General features: G+C 41.3%; 1 protein-coding gene across 3 annotated transcripts; it reads right to left on the bottom strand.

Moving 5' to 3' along the window:
* Window positions 1–1491: 1491 nt before the first annotated feature.
* LOC124033403 (serine/threonine kinase-like domain-containing protein STKLD1) lies at window positions 1492–9178 on the bottom strand. 3 transcript variants are annotated; one of them, XM_046345429.1, is made up of 19 exons: window positions 8832–9178; window positions 8565–8651; window positions 8417–8461; window positions 8129–8203; window positions 7783–7887; window positions 7603–7673; window positions 7366–7481; window positions 7153–7268; window positions 5940–6073; window positions 5315–5445; window positions 5051–5128; window positions 4493–4609; window positions 4236–4376; window positions 3793–3921; window positions 3545–3673; window positions 2921–3049; window positions 2707–2847; window positions 2542–2621; window positions 1492–1809 (listed from the first exon to the last, which is right to left on the bottom strand). In XM_046345429.1, exons 1-19 carry the CDS (start codon window positions 8844–8846, stop codon window positions 1732–1734), a joined length of 1917 nt encoding a protein of 638 aa, XP_046201385.1. In that variant the 5' UTR covers window positions 8847–9178; the 3' UTR covers window positions 1492–1731. The 3 variants fall into 3 exon arrangements, 2 of the variants coding, with proteins under 2 accessions (XP_046201385.1, XP_046201386.1); XM_046345430.1 differs by lacking the exon at window positions 8129–8203; XR_006838378.1 differs by lacking the exon at window positions 1492–1809 and having other exon boundaries at window positions 2546–2621; window positions 2967–3049.
* Window positions 9179–14132: the final 4954 nt, after the last annotated feature.

Here is a 14132-nt window from a genome sequence, read left to right as displayed (position 1 = left end):
TGGATTTTGCCAAAAGGCACCTAAAGGACTCTCAGACCATGAGAAACAAGATTCTCTGGTCTGATGAAACAAAGATTAAACTGTTTGGCTTGAATGCCAAGTGTCACGTCTGGAGGAAACCTGGCACCATCCCTACAGTGAAGCATGGTGGTGGCAGCATCATGCTGTGGTGATGTTTTTCAGAGGCAGTGACTGGGAGACAAGTCAGGATTGAGGGAAAGATGAACAGAGCAAAGTACAGAGAGATCCTTGATGAAAACCTGGTCCAGAGCTTTCCGGACCTCAGACTGGGGCGAAGGTTCACATTCCAACAGGACAATGACCTTAAGCACACAGCCAAAACAATGCAGGACAGGCTTCAAGACAAGTCTCTGAATGTCCTTAAGTGGCCCAGCCAGAGACCGGACTTGAACCCAATCTAACATCTCTGGAGAAACCTGAAAATAGCTGTGCAGCGACACTCCCAATCCAACCTGACAGTTTGCGAGGATCTGCAGAGATGAAATGGGAGAAACTCCCCAAATACAGACTTGAGGCTATCACTGCCAAAGGTGCTTCAACAAAGTACTGAGTAAAAGGTCTAAATACTTATGTAAATGTAATATCAGTTTTTATTTATACATTTGCAAACATTGCTAAAACATTTTTTTTGTCATTATAGGGTATTGTGTATAGACTGAGGGAGAAAAAAACAATAATCAAGTTTAGAATAAGGCTGTAACGTAACAATGTGGAAAAAGTCAAGGGGTCTGAATACTTTCCGATAGCACTGTACATAAGTTGTAGCTGTAGAACATAAATACAAAATCAACATGATACATACAGGCCTATGCAATGGTGTAAAGTACTTAAATAAAAATATGTTAAAGTACTACTTAAGTCGTTTTTTGGATCTCTACTTTACTATTTATATTTTGACCACTTTTACATCACTACATTCCTAAAGAAAATAATGCACTTTTTACTCAATACATTTTCCCTTACACCCAAAAATAAATATTACATTTGAATGCTTAGCAGGACAGGAAATGGTCCAATTCACACTTATCAAGAGAACATTTCTGGTCATCTGTACCGCCTCTGATCTGGTGGACTCACTAAACAAATGCTTTGTTTGTACATTTTGTCTGTTTTTTTTTGTGTGACCCGGCTATCCTTAAATTTAAAAAAAAGAAATTGTGCCATCTGGTTTGCTTAATATAATGAATTAGAAATGTATACTTTTACTTAAGTATATTTTAGAAATTACATTTACTTTTGATACTTAAGTATATTTAAAAGCAAATACATTTAGACTTAGTATTTTACTGGGTGACTTTTACTTGAGTTATTTTCTATTTAAGGTATCCTTACTTTTACTCAAGTTTGACAAATGATTACTTTTTCCCACCACTTGGCCTATGTGTCTCTATAATGTAAGATCTTCAACTGGTACAGTATGTAATAACACTGGCTAATGTAATAACTTTTAATCATTTTAGTAATGTAATGTTTTTCATTTTCTAGGATAATGTAAAAGATAAATCACCTAGATAAGGCAATCAAACTGTTAAACAGATAAGGTGATACGTTTTTATGGATATGTTTAATAACCAACAGCTTACTCTTTAGACATGTAGGCCTATACAGTATAGCAACTAGTACAGCTGATAATAAAAACAAACAACTGAAATAACCACCATTTTGACTGTCACTATAGCAATCCATGAAGCACAAACGTGACACTTTGAATTATGTTGAGCTTGTCATGTTGACTCTTCCAAAGCTTGTTGTGCTGTGGAGGGCATGTTTTGCCAATTGAGCTATCTCCTGTGGGATCAGAGAGAGGTTGTTTAGAGGTTTAGCTGATCAATTACTTGGAGAGCGCTGACCTATACAATAAAGCAATAAGAATCAGACGTGTAGTAGACTTACATCTGAGCCCCCCCAAAAAATGTAACTTTTGTTATATTTAATCAATAAGGCGCAAGAGGGTGTGGTATACAGCCTACATACCACAGCTAAGGGCTGTTCTTATACACAATGGAACGCGAAGTGGCCATATACTACAAACCCACGAGGTGCCTTATAGCTATTACAAACTGGTTACAAATGTAATTAAAGCAGTAAAAAGTTATATTTTGTCATACCTGTGGTATACAGTCTGATATACCACGGCTGTCAGCCAATCAGCATTCAGGGCTTGAACCATCCAGTTTATAATTAAGCAATAAAGCCCAATGGGGTGTGGTATATGGCCAATATACCACGGCTAAGGGCTATAGGCATGACGCAACGCAGCGTGCCTGGATATAGCCATTAGCCGTGGTATATTGGCCATATACCACAAACCCCCGAGGTGCCGGATTGCTGTTATAAACTGGTTACCAACGTAATTAAAAACAGTAAAAAGTTATATTTTGTCATACCCGTGGTATAAGATCTTACATACCATGGTTTTCAGCCGATCACCATTCAGGACTCGAACCACCCAGTTTATAAATACCTTAAAATCAATCTTAGTCTACATTAACTGCATTTTAGGCACAGTCAATGACTTACAATATTCGATGAAAACTGCCTCTCAATCTGCTCCAAGACATCTGGTATCTTCTCAGCAACTAACTCGGATATGACGTCACCTGGGAAAGCAGTCACATACAGGGGCTATGGTTTTCTGAAGGGAAAATTATAGCACTACATTCAAGGTGAGGAGTGTACACTAACCATAACGGGCCATAGCACTGAGGAGGCTACAAAAGTTCCCTACAATCTCTGGGTTGTCATGGTGTTGGAGTTCTGCTTCCTTGACAATAGCTAATCCACTTCCTCCATTGGGGGCGAGGAGAAGCCTGAAAGCAGCCAACTCTAAAAGGAATAGAGGAGCAGGGACAGTTCTTATATGTTCTGATATAAAGTCGCAATGTTTATGTTGACTCACCTGAGCTTTTGACAAGACTGTCCAGAGCAAGGAAAGCATACTTCACCACATAGCTATGCTTTAAATGTGCTTGGAGTGCGTGCATCAACAGAAGGGTGGAATCCTCAATGTCCTGGTCTTCAGATAAACCTATCAGTGGAAAATCCGCCAATCAGTTAGTCAATCAATCGATCAATCTGGTGATGAATCAATAATTTGGGTGTGTTGGTGTGCAAAAACAAGCTGTGGAAACTAAATTTCGGACTAATTTGTATAATTTGACTTAGTGCGTTTTCACATATAAAATGTAGTGCCCTGGTTCGGTTTCCTGGAGCATTGGTGAGAATTCTACAGAACATGTTTTGCTTTCATAATAGCTGAAAATAACAGTTTGAGGGTGCAATCAGCAACAAGCACATTCTACATGATGCTAGCGAGCTTATTTACAACGGGCAAAAAAAAATCATGCAACTCACGCTGCCGTGTCACAATACCTGGATCTTGGACCTGCTACTCAAGCAGGTCCAGGATTTGGTTAATCCAGGGTTCGTTTGCGTTTCACACTTGCTTTATAGCATGGATCTGGGTCTGGGCCATAAGGGGATATGTGAAAGCGCCCTTAAAATTCTGAAGGTCTTAGCCTACCTTGTAGGGTCAGGGACGACAGGGCTGCACACACAGACTCCATCACTGTGCTGTCCTGCATGTGTGCCTCTGCTGCCACACACACAGCCTCCACAGCATCTTTCAAAGGTACAGCTCCAAGGCAAAGTCCTGGAAAAGCACAATATGCTGTTCACACATACAACACTTTGGCTGGTGGTAGAGCTCATGGTGTGTGCAAATTATCAAGAAATTGCAGATCATTTCATTTACACAATGACAGCTCTCACTTTGTGTCAGTACGCTCCATAAGCATTTGCAACAGGGCACGACAATGTCACAATCCTCTGGAAACTTCCTCAGTGTGTTCAGCACCTCTCTGATACCGTCCAGGTCCAGCACATCTCTGGCTGCCTGCTCTGATGAAAGGGAGGTATGTCAGTAATAATATAGGGAGGGGCTTGCCAGTGCTGAAGTACCCTCAACAATAGGCTTAGCACCCCCATTTGCACTAACCTGGGTACCAGACTGATAGCTAATATTTCACTCATAGTACTCCGTGACATATGCCAAATTCATGTTTAGCATAACAAGGAGTGGGAAGAAGTGGAATGATAGCTAAACAGACTGTGCACCCCCATGTAAAGAATGTATTAGCACACTGTGCATTTGTGAAAATCTGGGTAACCTGAATCTAAAATGGTAGATGACCTATTATTAAAGTATTACTGACCATCCCCGGTGATACAGAAGAGAAGCTGAAAGGCATGAGAGAGCAGTGGTGCTTTCTCAGGGTGACTGTGCACGGCGTTCAGGACACAGGTGATCACTTCCTTGGTAAGCAGACAGGAGCCATCCCCAGCTTGGCCCAGCACTTCAAGGGTATTGCAGAGAGATGACAACCTTGTCGTCTATACAACCAAACCTAATACCAACATGGCAGAGGAATCTAACCCATATTAGTGCAACCCACCCCAAGTGTTCACCTACCTGCAATTAAACGCTGGTGTAGAACCTTGCAACCATTTTGCTGAACACCTGCACAGTCCATGTGACTTTGCATGGCAGTGGTGACGGCTATAACAACGTCAGTTACCCTGTAGAATACTACCATAACAATTTAAAGTTAAAGTAGAGGCCATGTTTTTCTAGAGGAACATTTGTAATATCCTGGTCCCAGATCTGATTGTTTGGCATGACAAGGACCATGAGTTACCTATTTTTATTTTTTTATTTAACCTTTTATTTAACTAGGCAAGTCAGTGAAGAACAAATTCTTATTTACGGCCCACCCAGGCCAAACACGGACAATGCTGGGCCAGTTGTGCCCTCCCTATGAGACTCCCAATCATGGCCGGATGTGATACAGCCTGGAATCAAACCAGGGACTGTGGTGGCGCCTTTTGCACTGAGATGCAGTGCCTTAGACCACTGTGCCACTCGGGAGCCCATCCTATATAGCACAAACAGATCTGGGACCAGGCTAGATTTATATGATAAGAATTTTAAAGATCATAGGGCCATAATGAGCAAAGTAAACAGCCTTACCGTTCATTTCCTCAGACAGCAGGTATGTCAGAGCTGACATCTGGACAGATTCCACATCTCTGTAGGTCTGCATGAACTCTGCAAATTACAATGGACCACTATTCGTCAGAACACAACTGCAACCTCTTGAGGACAAGTAGGCTATAGGGATTAACCTCTGCAGTAATTTAGACAGGTACATTCATTCACACACTATTGTACAAAAACATACACAACTTTAATAAAACTAGTAGGGAACGGAGGACAGTAAAAGGAAGTACCGACCGAGCACACTGTCAAAGCCTTGGTGGAATGGCAGCCCATGGACACCAGGGGGCAGTGTTGTCTTCATGGCATGTAGAGGGGAACCACACAACAGCAGACAATGCTTCACTAGATCCTCATTCACCAGTTCCCTTTATTGAAGAGATAATCTCAGTTGACCCAGAACTAAAATATTGTGTCATTTTGTCAGATGGTACCATTTATGTTTACATAGTCTGTTCACAAGACATTAGTGAAGGGATAGCATAACACTAGTATCTATAACTAAAGTCCCCCTGTATCCCCTCTGTATCTATAACTAAAGTTCAAGTTTAATTTATATTGCCATTAATAAGTACAATACATACATTGAAATGTCTCTGTGATGAGCTCAACCAGATTTCAACCAAACTGTGACAGCTGTCTAGGGCACATGTCCCAAAGTCATTGCATGAAGGGCCGAGTATCTGCGGGTTTTCGCTCCACCCTTGTACTTTCTTGATGAATTAAGGTCACTAATTATTAAGGAACTCCCCTCGGCTGGTTATAGAAGTCTTAATTGAAAGGGAAAAAACAAACCCGCAGACACTCAGCTCTCAGTGGAATGAGTTTGACACCCCTGGTCAAGGGCGACTACACTACTCACCACACGCTGGTCCTGGTCTTTGGGTTGCGCTCCAACATCATAGTGAGGACTTGGTGGAGGCCCTTGAGGACGATGACGTTCAGTGATGTCTGGTCCTCTCTGATCCTCAGCAGCAGAGAGATAGATCCCTCCACCTGTGGATGGGAGATCAGGGTCTTATTCATTAGTCCACACTGTAGCAAAATGTTTTGCAACGGAAAACAATGATTTTTTTTTGGGGGGGGGGGGGGGGGGCCAAGTTCCCTGTTTCAGTCTGCTTTCTTCTGTTTGGTGCCAACCATCAGTAGTGTTTCTGAAACCTCTCTTCCAGTACCATCAGCCTTCCCATTTCTTTGATTCATTTCAGCACACCTTATTCAACTAGTCAAACCAGGTGTGCTAGTTGGGAAAGTTGCAGAACTGAATGCATTCAACCGAAATGTGTCTTCTGCATTTAACCCAACCCCTAACCCCTGACTCAGAGGTTTGGGGGGCTGCCTAAATTGACGTCACCGGTGCCCGGGGAGCAGTTGTTGTGTCGGGTAACTGCCTTGCTCAAAGGCGGAAAGGTCCATTTTTCCACCTTGCCAGCTCAGGGATCCGAACAAGCAACTTTATGGTTACTGTCCCAATGCTCTAACCGCTAGGCTACTTACCGCCCCCGATAGTACTGCAAGCAACTTTATGGTTACTGTCCCAATGCTCTAACCGCTAGGCTACTTACCGCCCCCGAAAGTACTGCAAGTACCGCAAGCAACTTTATGGTTACTGTCCCAATGCTCTAACCACTAGGCTACTTACCGCCCCCGATAGTACTGCAAGCAACTTTATGGTTACTGTCCCAATGCTCTAACTGCTAGGCTACTTACCGCCCCCGAAAGTACTGCAAGTACTGCAAGCAACTTTATGGTTACTGTCTCAATGCTCTAACCGCTAGGCTACTTACCGCCCCCGATAGTACTGCAAGCAACTTTATGGTTACTGTCCCAATGCTCTAACCGCTAGGCTACTTACCGCCCCCGATAGTACTGCAAGTACTGCAAGCAACTTTATGGTTACTGTCCCAATGCTCTAACTGCTAGGCTACTTACCGCCCCCGATAGTACTGGACTAGATTAAATTATTTACAGTACATAGGTGGGATACTCGAGGAGAACATTTTGGGAAATGCTGATCTACAAATCAATGCCACCTCTATGGTAAATGAAGAGTAACTAGTCAGTGATAGACGTACATCGAGCATGTGACAGGTCAGCATGTCGAGAAGGACACACCCCAGGGACCAAATGTCGGACTTCTCAGGCATCTGATGATGGGTCAGGCTCTCTGGAGCCATCCATCGTTTGGCACCTATAGAGATACAGTAAACAGCAAACAAAGTAAACTGTACTGTTATTAATTACTACATAATTCCATTTAATAAAATAAATAAATATTCTATACATACAGTCTTTTACTCTTTTGTGTAACTTTACTCTATCTCCTGTGATGGAGGCAGTTCCAAAATCAAATATGACAAACTTGGCCTCTTTTGTGATCAGAATATTTGATGGCTTCAAATTCCTACAAAAAAAGAAGAGAAATTGTACTCTCAAATTATAATTTTTAGAAACCATAGGCTATTCATTCACACAAACTATACAGGCTTGCCTGGCAGTACATTTCAATGTGAGGGGCAGGTTACCTGTGAGCAATACTCCGTTTGTGCAAGTAGGCCAAAGCATCCACCATTTGTCCCAAAAATGTCTTGATGACCTGGTTGGAAAACAACACTCATTGCCCTCGATGTTTAAGGGGTTGATAACATACAGTATGTGTTACTACTTGTTCAACTAGTGATGGAAATATCTACTGAGTTGTTGACCTTTTTGTTGATCTTCTTTTCCTTCTGTCTGTGATAAGTGACCACAGTGGACAGGGTTGTCATGTATGGGCAGTCCATTACCATTGAAAGAAAGACAGAAGATACCTGAGAAGGCAAAATAATTTAATGAGACTAACATTCATGTTTTAACATTTGTAAATGTTAATTTTAGTCATTTAGCAGACACTCTTTTCCAGAGCAACTTACTAATTTTTCAACTAGTCGGCTCTGGGATTCAAACCAGCATCCTATCAGTTACTGGCCCAACACTCTTAACCGCTAGTCTACCTGCTGCCCTATGTGTCATATACAGGACATATACTTCATCTGTAAATAACAAACTTACACTTTCATCCCAAAAAATGAATAACTTCTTATATGTGACAATGTTGGGATGTCTCACATTCAGCAGACAATGAGCCTGATGGAAAGAACACATGACTTTGATGGACACAGAGACAGTGTGTACCAAAATGTCAACAGATAGGCCTATCAGATGGAATAGCCAGATGGTGACATGTGGATCAAGTAGCTGACATATACTAGGCTTACTACTGTAATATTGCAACGTAGATTATTAAGTAACTTTGCATAGTATCAATACTAGTTTTGTGAGAGGCCTACAGGATCTCACCTCCTGGTATGCTTGGTTGGCTCTGCCTTCATCCAAACACTCAACCTGTGGGGGGCAGAATTATATCAGCATGTCAACATCTATTCTAAAATGAACCAATGCAAATCCTTATCAAATGTGTGCCCACTACACTACTGTATAACGTTACCTTCTTTAGTGTAAACTCCAGATCAGACGTTCTTTCCTTCACAAATAGAACTGTCCCAAAGCATCCGGGGCACATTGCATCCAAAATCTTAAAAACAATGTTTACTTTACATGTTACAGTAATGCAAATAAACAAAAACATAAGCTAATAATTATGCTGTAACAAATGGGCACGTTTTAATGTAACCATTGCAGGCCCCTTGATATCACGTCTGTCAGAAAACTACATTGAGGCAGAAACTTGAACCATGAAAATATACATATTTACCATATAATCGTCCATGGTGCAGTGTGTTCAAGGTGTAGAAATCTGTGCGCTGCTTTGGCAGCAGTGTTCAGTGTTGTGTTTCGAATAAGTGCATAGAAACAAGACTGTGACGGTTATGGGGGGGATTGCATATACGCATGCTCAATTGCGCACACGCGTATTCTGATATTAATCAATATAACGTCTCAGCCTGGGACACAATGCAACTCCACAATGATGTTTAACCGTTCAGGATACATCACATTCAGTTTAGCCTTTGCCACGGACTTTCAGTTCATCTTCAGTAATGTTAATGTTGCCATTATGTTGGTAACACATTTTTTTTAAACGTGAGCGAAGGTTGGGAGCCGAGGATATACTTTGAGGTAAAATTAACTGAACAGTGGTAGTCATGTGATTGTGACCTACCGGCTGCGAGCGTGTGATTGGTTGCAGGTGTCTGTGTGTACTTGAAGACTGAAGAAGGCAATGTAATGCCCGAAACTTTGGTGGTTTACCCAGTACATTTCTGGAATATATAAAGTTAGCGACTCTCTTTATTGTATAGCCTTTTACAGGAAGTCAGCACCGCTATTATCTTTTTTTTTGTGGTGTGCACCATGTATTTTACTGGACTTGGAGACTGCCAATAAAGGTCATTCTTATGTATGATATATTGGCTATTACATTTTTTTAATTATCTAAGGGCTGGCCATGCATGGCGCACCTTAGTTCCACCTTAGTTTACTTTTTCTGGAGGGGCGGTGGTGGGGATTCTTTTAGGTTAGAAAAACACTTCAGGCCACTCTTGAACATCTTAAAGGAACCTTGAATGAACCTTGTTACATTTTCACATGTAGTTCTACACCTCTGGGGAAAAAATGAAGAGACCACTGCAAAATTATCAGGTTCTATGAATTTACTATTACGATCCTCCACCAAATTTCACAGTAGGTGCGAGACTGCTGTGGCTTATAGGCCTCTCCAGGTCTCACACTCACTGTGAAATTTGGTAGAGGATCAGTGATGATCTGGGGGTACTTCTGCAAGGCTGGAATCGGGCAAATTTGTCTTTGTGAAGGACGCTTGAATCAAGCCACGTACAAGGTTGTCCTCGAAGAAATATTGATTTCTGAAGTTAAAACATTAGCATTGTGTTGTTTAAAAATGAATATGAACTTATTTTCTTTGCATTTTTCGAGGTCTGACAACAAAGCATATTTTTGTTATTTTGACCAGTTGTCATTTTCTGCAAATAAATGCTCTAAATGACAATATTTTTATTTGAAATTTGGGAGAAATGTTGTCAGTAGTTTATAGAATAAAGCAACATTTTTAAACGCATACCTATAAAGAGTAAAACCAGAGAAACCAATCATTTTGCAGTGGTCTCTTCATTTCTTCCAGAGCCGTATATCTAAATTATGGGTTCAACAATGGGTTATTCTAAAATCATATGGGTTCTTGCAATAAAACATGCCTCTAATGGTCTTTCTTATTGAACAGACCCCAATAGTTGGTGGGGTTCTTAGAGGAACCAAACTGAAAATGTTGAAAAATAACGAGGCAAGTCAGTTATGAACAAATTCTTATTTACAATGACCACCTACTGGGGAACAGTGGGTTAACTGCCTTGTTCAGGGGACCAACAACAGATTTTTACCTTGTCAGGTATTTGATCTGGCAACCTTTTGGTTAGTGGCCCAACACTCTAACCACTAGGCTACCTGCCACCCCAAATCTACAGTGCCTTCAGAAAGTATTCGTACCCCTTGACTTATTCCACATTTTCTGTTACTGAATTTCAAATATATTAATATACTTATTTTCTACAAACAATAGGAAATGTTAACAAAGTAAAATAATAATAACAAAGTGAAAACATGTTTTTATAAATTGTAGCCAATTTATTGAAAATGAGAAACTTAAATATATAATTTACATAAGTATTCACACTTGAGTCAATACATGTTAGAATCATTTTAGGCAGCAATTACAGCTGTGTCTTTCTGGGTAAGTCTCTAAGAGCATTGTACACCTGAATTGTACAATATTGCACATTAGTCTTAGAAAAATTATGCATGCTCTGTCAAGTTGGTTGTTGATCATTGCTAAACAGCCATTTCCAAGTCTTGCCATAGATTTTCAAGCATATTAAAGTCAAAACTGTAACTAGGCCACTCAGGAACATTCAAAGTCATCCTGGTAAACTAGGGATTTGATTAATTTGTCACTAAAATTATAACATCATTATACAAAGTGTACTCGGCAAGTATTCAGACCTTTTTCCACCTTTTTCCACATTTTATTCTAAAATGGATTGACAGTTTTTTTCCCCATAATGACAAACCAAAAACAGGTTTTTCAACATTTTTGCAAACGTATTACAAATAAAAAAATGAAATGTCATTTACAGCACCATATTCAGACCCTTTACTAGTCAGTTAAGATCAAATTCAAATGTTTGCATCTTTCTTGACGGCCCAGCCAAAGACAGACGACGCTGGGCCAATTGTGCACCACCCTATGGGACTCCCAATCACGGCCAGATGTGATTCAGCCTGGATTCAAACCAGGTGTCACCTCTTGCACTGAGATAGCTGCGCCCCTTGGGAGCCCAAACAATACAACATTTTCAGTCACCTCCTTGTCTGAAGGACAAGTGGATAAACCAGTAAATGTTTTATTTGATCTTTATTTCTCTCGGCAAGTCAGTTAAGAACAAATTCTTATTTAAAATGACAGCCTAGGAACAGTGGGTTAACTGCCTGTTCAGATTTGTACCTTGTCAGCTCTGGGGTTTGAACTTGCAACCGTCCGGTTACTAGTCCAACACTCTAACCACTAGGCTACCCTGTCGCCCCAAAAGCTTGTAGTTGGACCTCGGGATCGAGCTGGCGGTCCGCCGCAAGGTGAGCTACTACCTGTCCCAGCCCCTGCCTCTCCGCGCCCCCTCGATGCTCTTAACTGAGTGTCCCGCGGGGTCCGAAGCGTTTACTTTGGAAAAATTAGAGTGTTCAAAGCAGGCCCGGTCGCCTGAATACCGCAGCTAGGAATAATGGAATAGGACTCCGGTTCTATTTTGTGGGTTTTTCTTTCATTCTCTGCAGGTCCTCGGAAACTCTGTCAGGTTGGATGGGGAACATCGCTGCACAGCTATTTTCAGGTCTCTCCAGAGATGTTTGATGAGGTTCAAGTCCGGGCTCTGGCTGGACCACTCAAGAACATTCAGAGTCTTGTCCCGAACTCACTCCTGCATTGTTTTGGCTGTGTGCTTAGGGTTGTTGTCCTGTTGCAAGGTGAACCTTCACACCAGTCTGAGGTCCTGAGCACTCTGGCGCAGGTTTTCATCAAGAATCTCTGTACTTTGCTCTGTTCATCTTTCCCTCGATCCTGACTAGTCTCCCAGTCCCTACCGCTGAAAAACATCCCCACGGCATGATGCTGCCACCACAATGCTTCACCGTTGGGATGGTGTCAGGTTTCCTCCAGATGCGACAATTGGCATTCAGGCCAAAGAGCGCAATCTTGGTTTCATCAGACCAAAGAATCTTCTTTCTCATGGTCTGAGTCCTTTAGGTGCCTTTTGGCAAACTCCAAGTGGACTGTCATGTGCCTTTTACTGAGGGATGGCTTCCGTCTGGCATGAAGGCCTGATTGGTGGAGTGTTGTCCTTCTGGAAGGTCCTCCCATCCTCACAGAGGAGCTCTGGAGCTCTGTCAGCATCATGTTCTTGGTCAGCTCCCTGACGAAGGCCCTTCTCCCACGATTGCTCAGTTTGGCAGGGCCTGCCAGCACTAGGAGGAGTCTTGGTGATTACAAACTTCTTCCATTTAAGAATGATGGAGGCCACTGTGTTCTTCGGGATCTCCAATGCTGCAGAAATGTTTTGGTACCCTTCCCCAGGTCTGTGCCTCGACACAATCCTGTCTCTGAGCTCAACGGACAATTCCTTCAACCTCATGGTTTGGTTTTTGCTCTGACAAGCACTGTCAACTATGGGACCTTATATAGACAGGTGTGTGCCTTTTTTAATAGATTTTTTATTAAACCTTTATTTAACTAGGCAAGTCAGTTAAGAACAAATTCTTATTTACAATGATGGCCTAACTCGGCCAAACGGCCTACCCCGGCCTACCCCTTTCCAAATCATGTCCAATCAATTGAATTTACCACAGGTGGACTCCAATCAAGTTGTAGAAACATCTCAAGAATGATCAATAGAAACAGGATACACCTGATCCCAATTTCTAGTCTCATAGCAAAGGGTCTAAATACTTATGTAAATGAGGTATTTCTATTTTATTTGTTATGAATTTGCAAACATTTCAAAAAAACTGTTTTTGCTTTGTCATTATGGGGTATTATGTGTAGATTGATGAGGGGGGGAAAGTAATTTCATCCATTTTAGAATAAGGCTGTAACATAACAAAATGTGGAAAAAGGGAAGGGGTCTGAATACTTTCTAAATGCACTGTATGTATATTTTATATATATTGTGTATTATTATTTACTTATTTTTATACATATTTTATTTATGAATTTTCTGTTTTACAAACATACAGATAATGACAGAAAACAACACATTGAGAATACCCCCAACCCCTCAACTGAAAAATAAATAAATAAATAAGGAATTAAGGAATTGGCACCTTGCTTCGTTGATATTTGACCTACTGTAAAGTATAAGGACTATGCTGGGCATTAAACATAATGACAGTGAATCAGGGTTGGTTGCAGGTTGTGTGTTGTGTTTCCCATCATCATATGAAAGATACGCGATAAAGGGCTGCAATATCCTAACAAATGTACAGTTGAAGTCGGAAGTTTACATACACTTAGGTTGGAGTCAGTAAAACTCCTTTTTCAACCATTCCACAAATCTGAACGTATTTTGGTGCGAAAAGTGCAAATCAATCCCAGAACAACAGCAAAAGACCTCATGAAGATCCTGGGGGAAACAGGTACGAAATTATATATATATCCACAGTAAAACGAGTCCTATATCGACATAACCTGAAAGGCCACTCAGCAAGGAAGAAGCCACTGCTCCAAAACCGCCATAAAAAAAGCCAGACTACGTTTTGCAACTGCACATGGGGACAAAGATCATACTTTTATGAGAAATGTCCTCTGGTCTGATGAAACAAAAAACTGTTTGGTCATAATGACCATCGTTATGTTTGGAGGAAAAAGGGGGACGCTTGCAAGCCGAAGAACACCATCCCAACCGTGAAGCACAGGGGTGGCAGCATCATGTTGTGGGGGTGCTTTGCTGCAGGAGGGACTGGTGCACTTCACAAAATAAATGACATCATGAGG

This window comes from Oncorhynchus gorbuscha, linkage group LG04 (genome assembly GCF_021184085.1).
Source record: "Oncorhynchus gorbuscha isolate QuinsamMale2020 ecotype Even-year linkage group LG04, OgorEven_v1.0, whole genome shotgun sequence".
In the NCBI taxonomy this organism is placed as follows: domain Eukaryota; kingdom Metazoa; phylum Chordata; class Actinopteri; order Salmoniformes; family Salmonidae; genus Oncorhynchus; species Oncorhynchus gorbuscha.
This window is presented reverse-complemented; position numbering and strand designations above follow the sequence as displayed.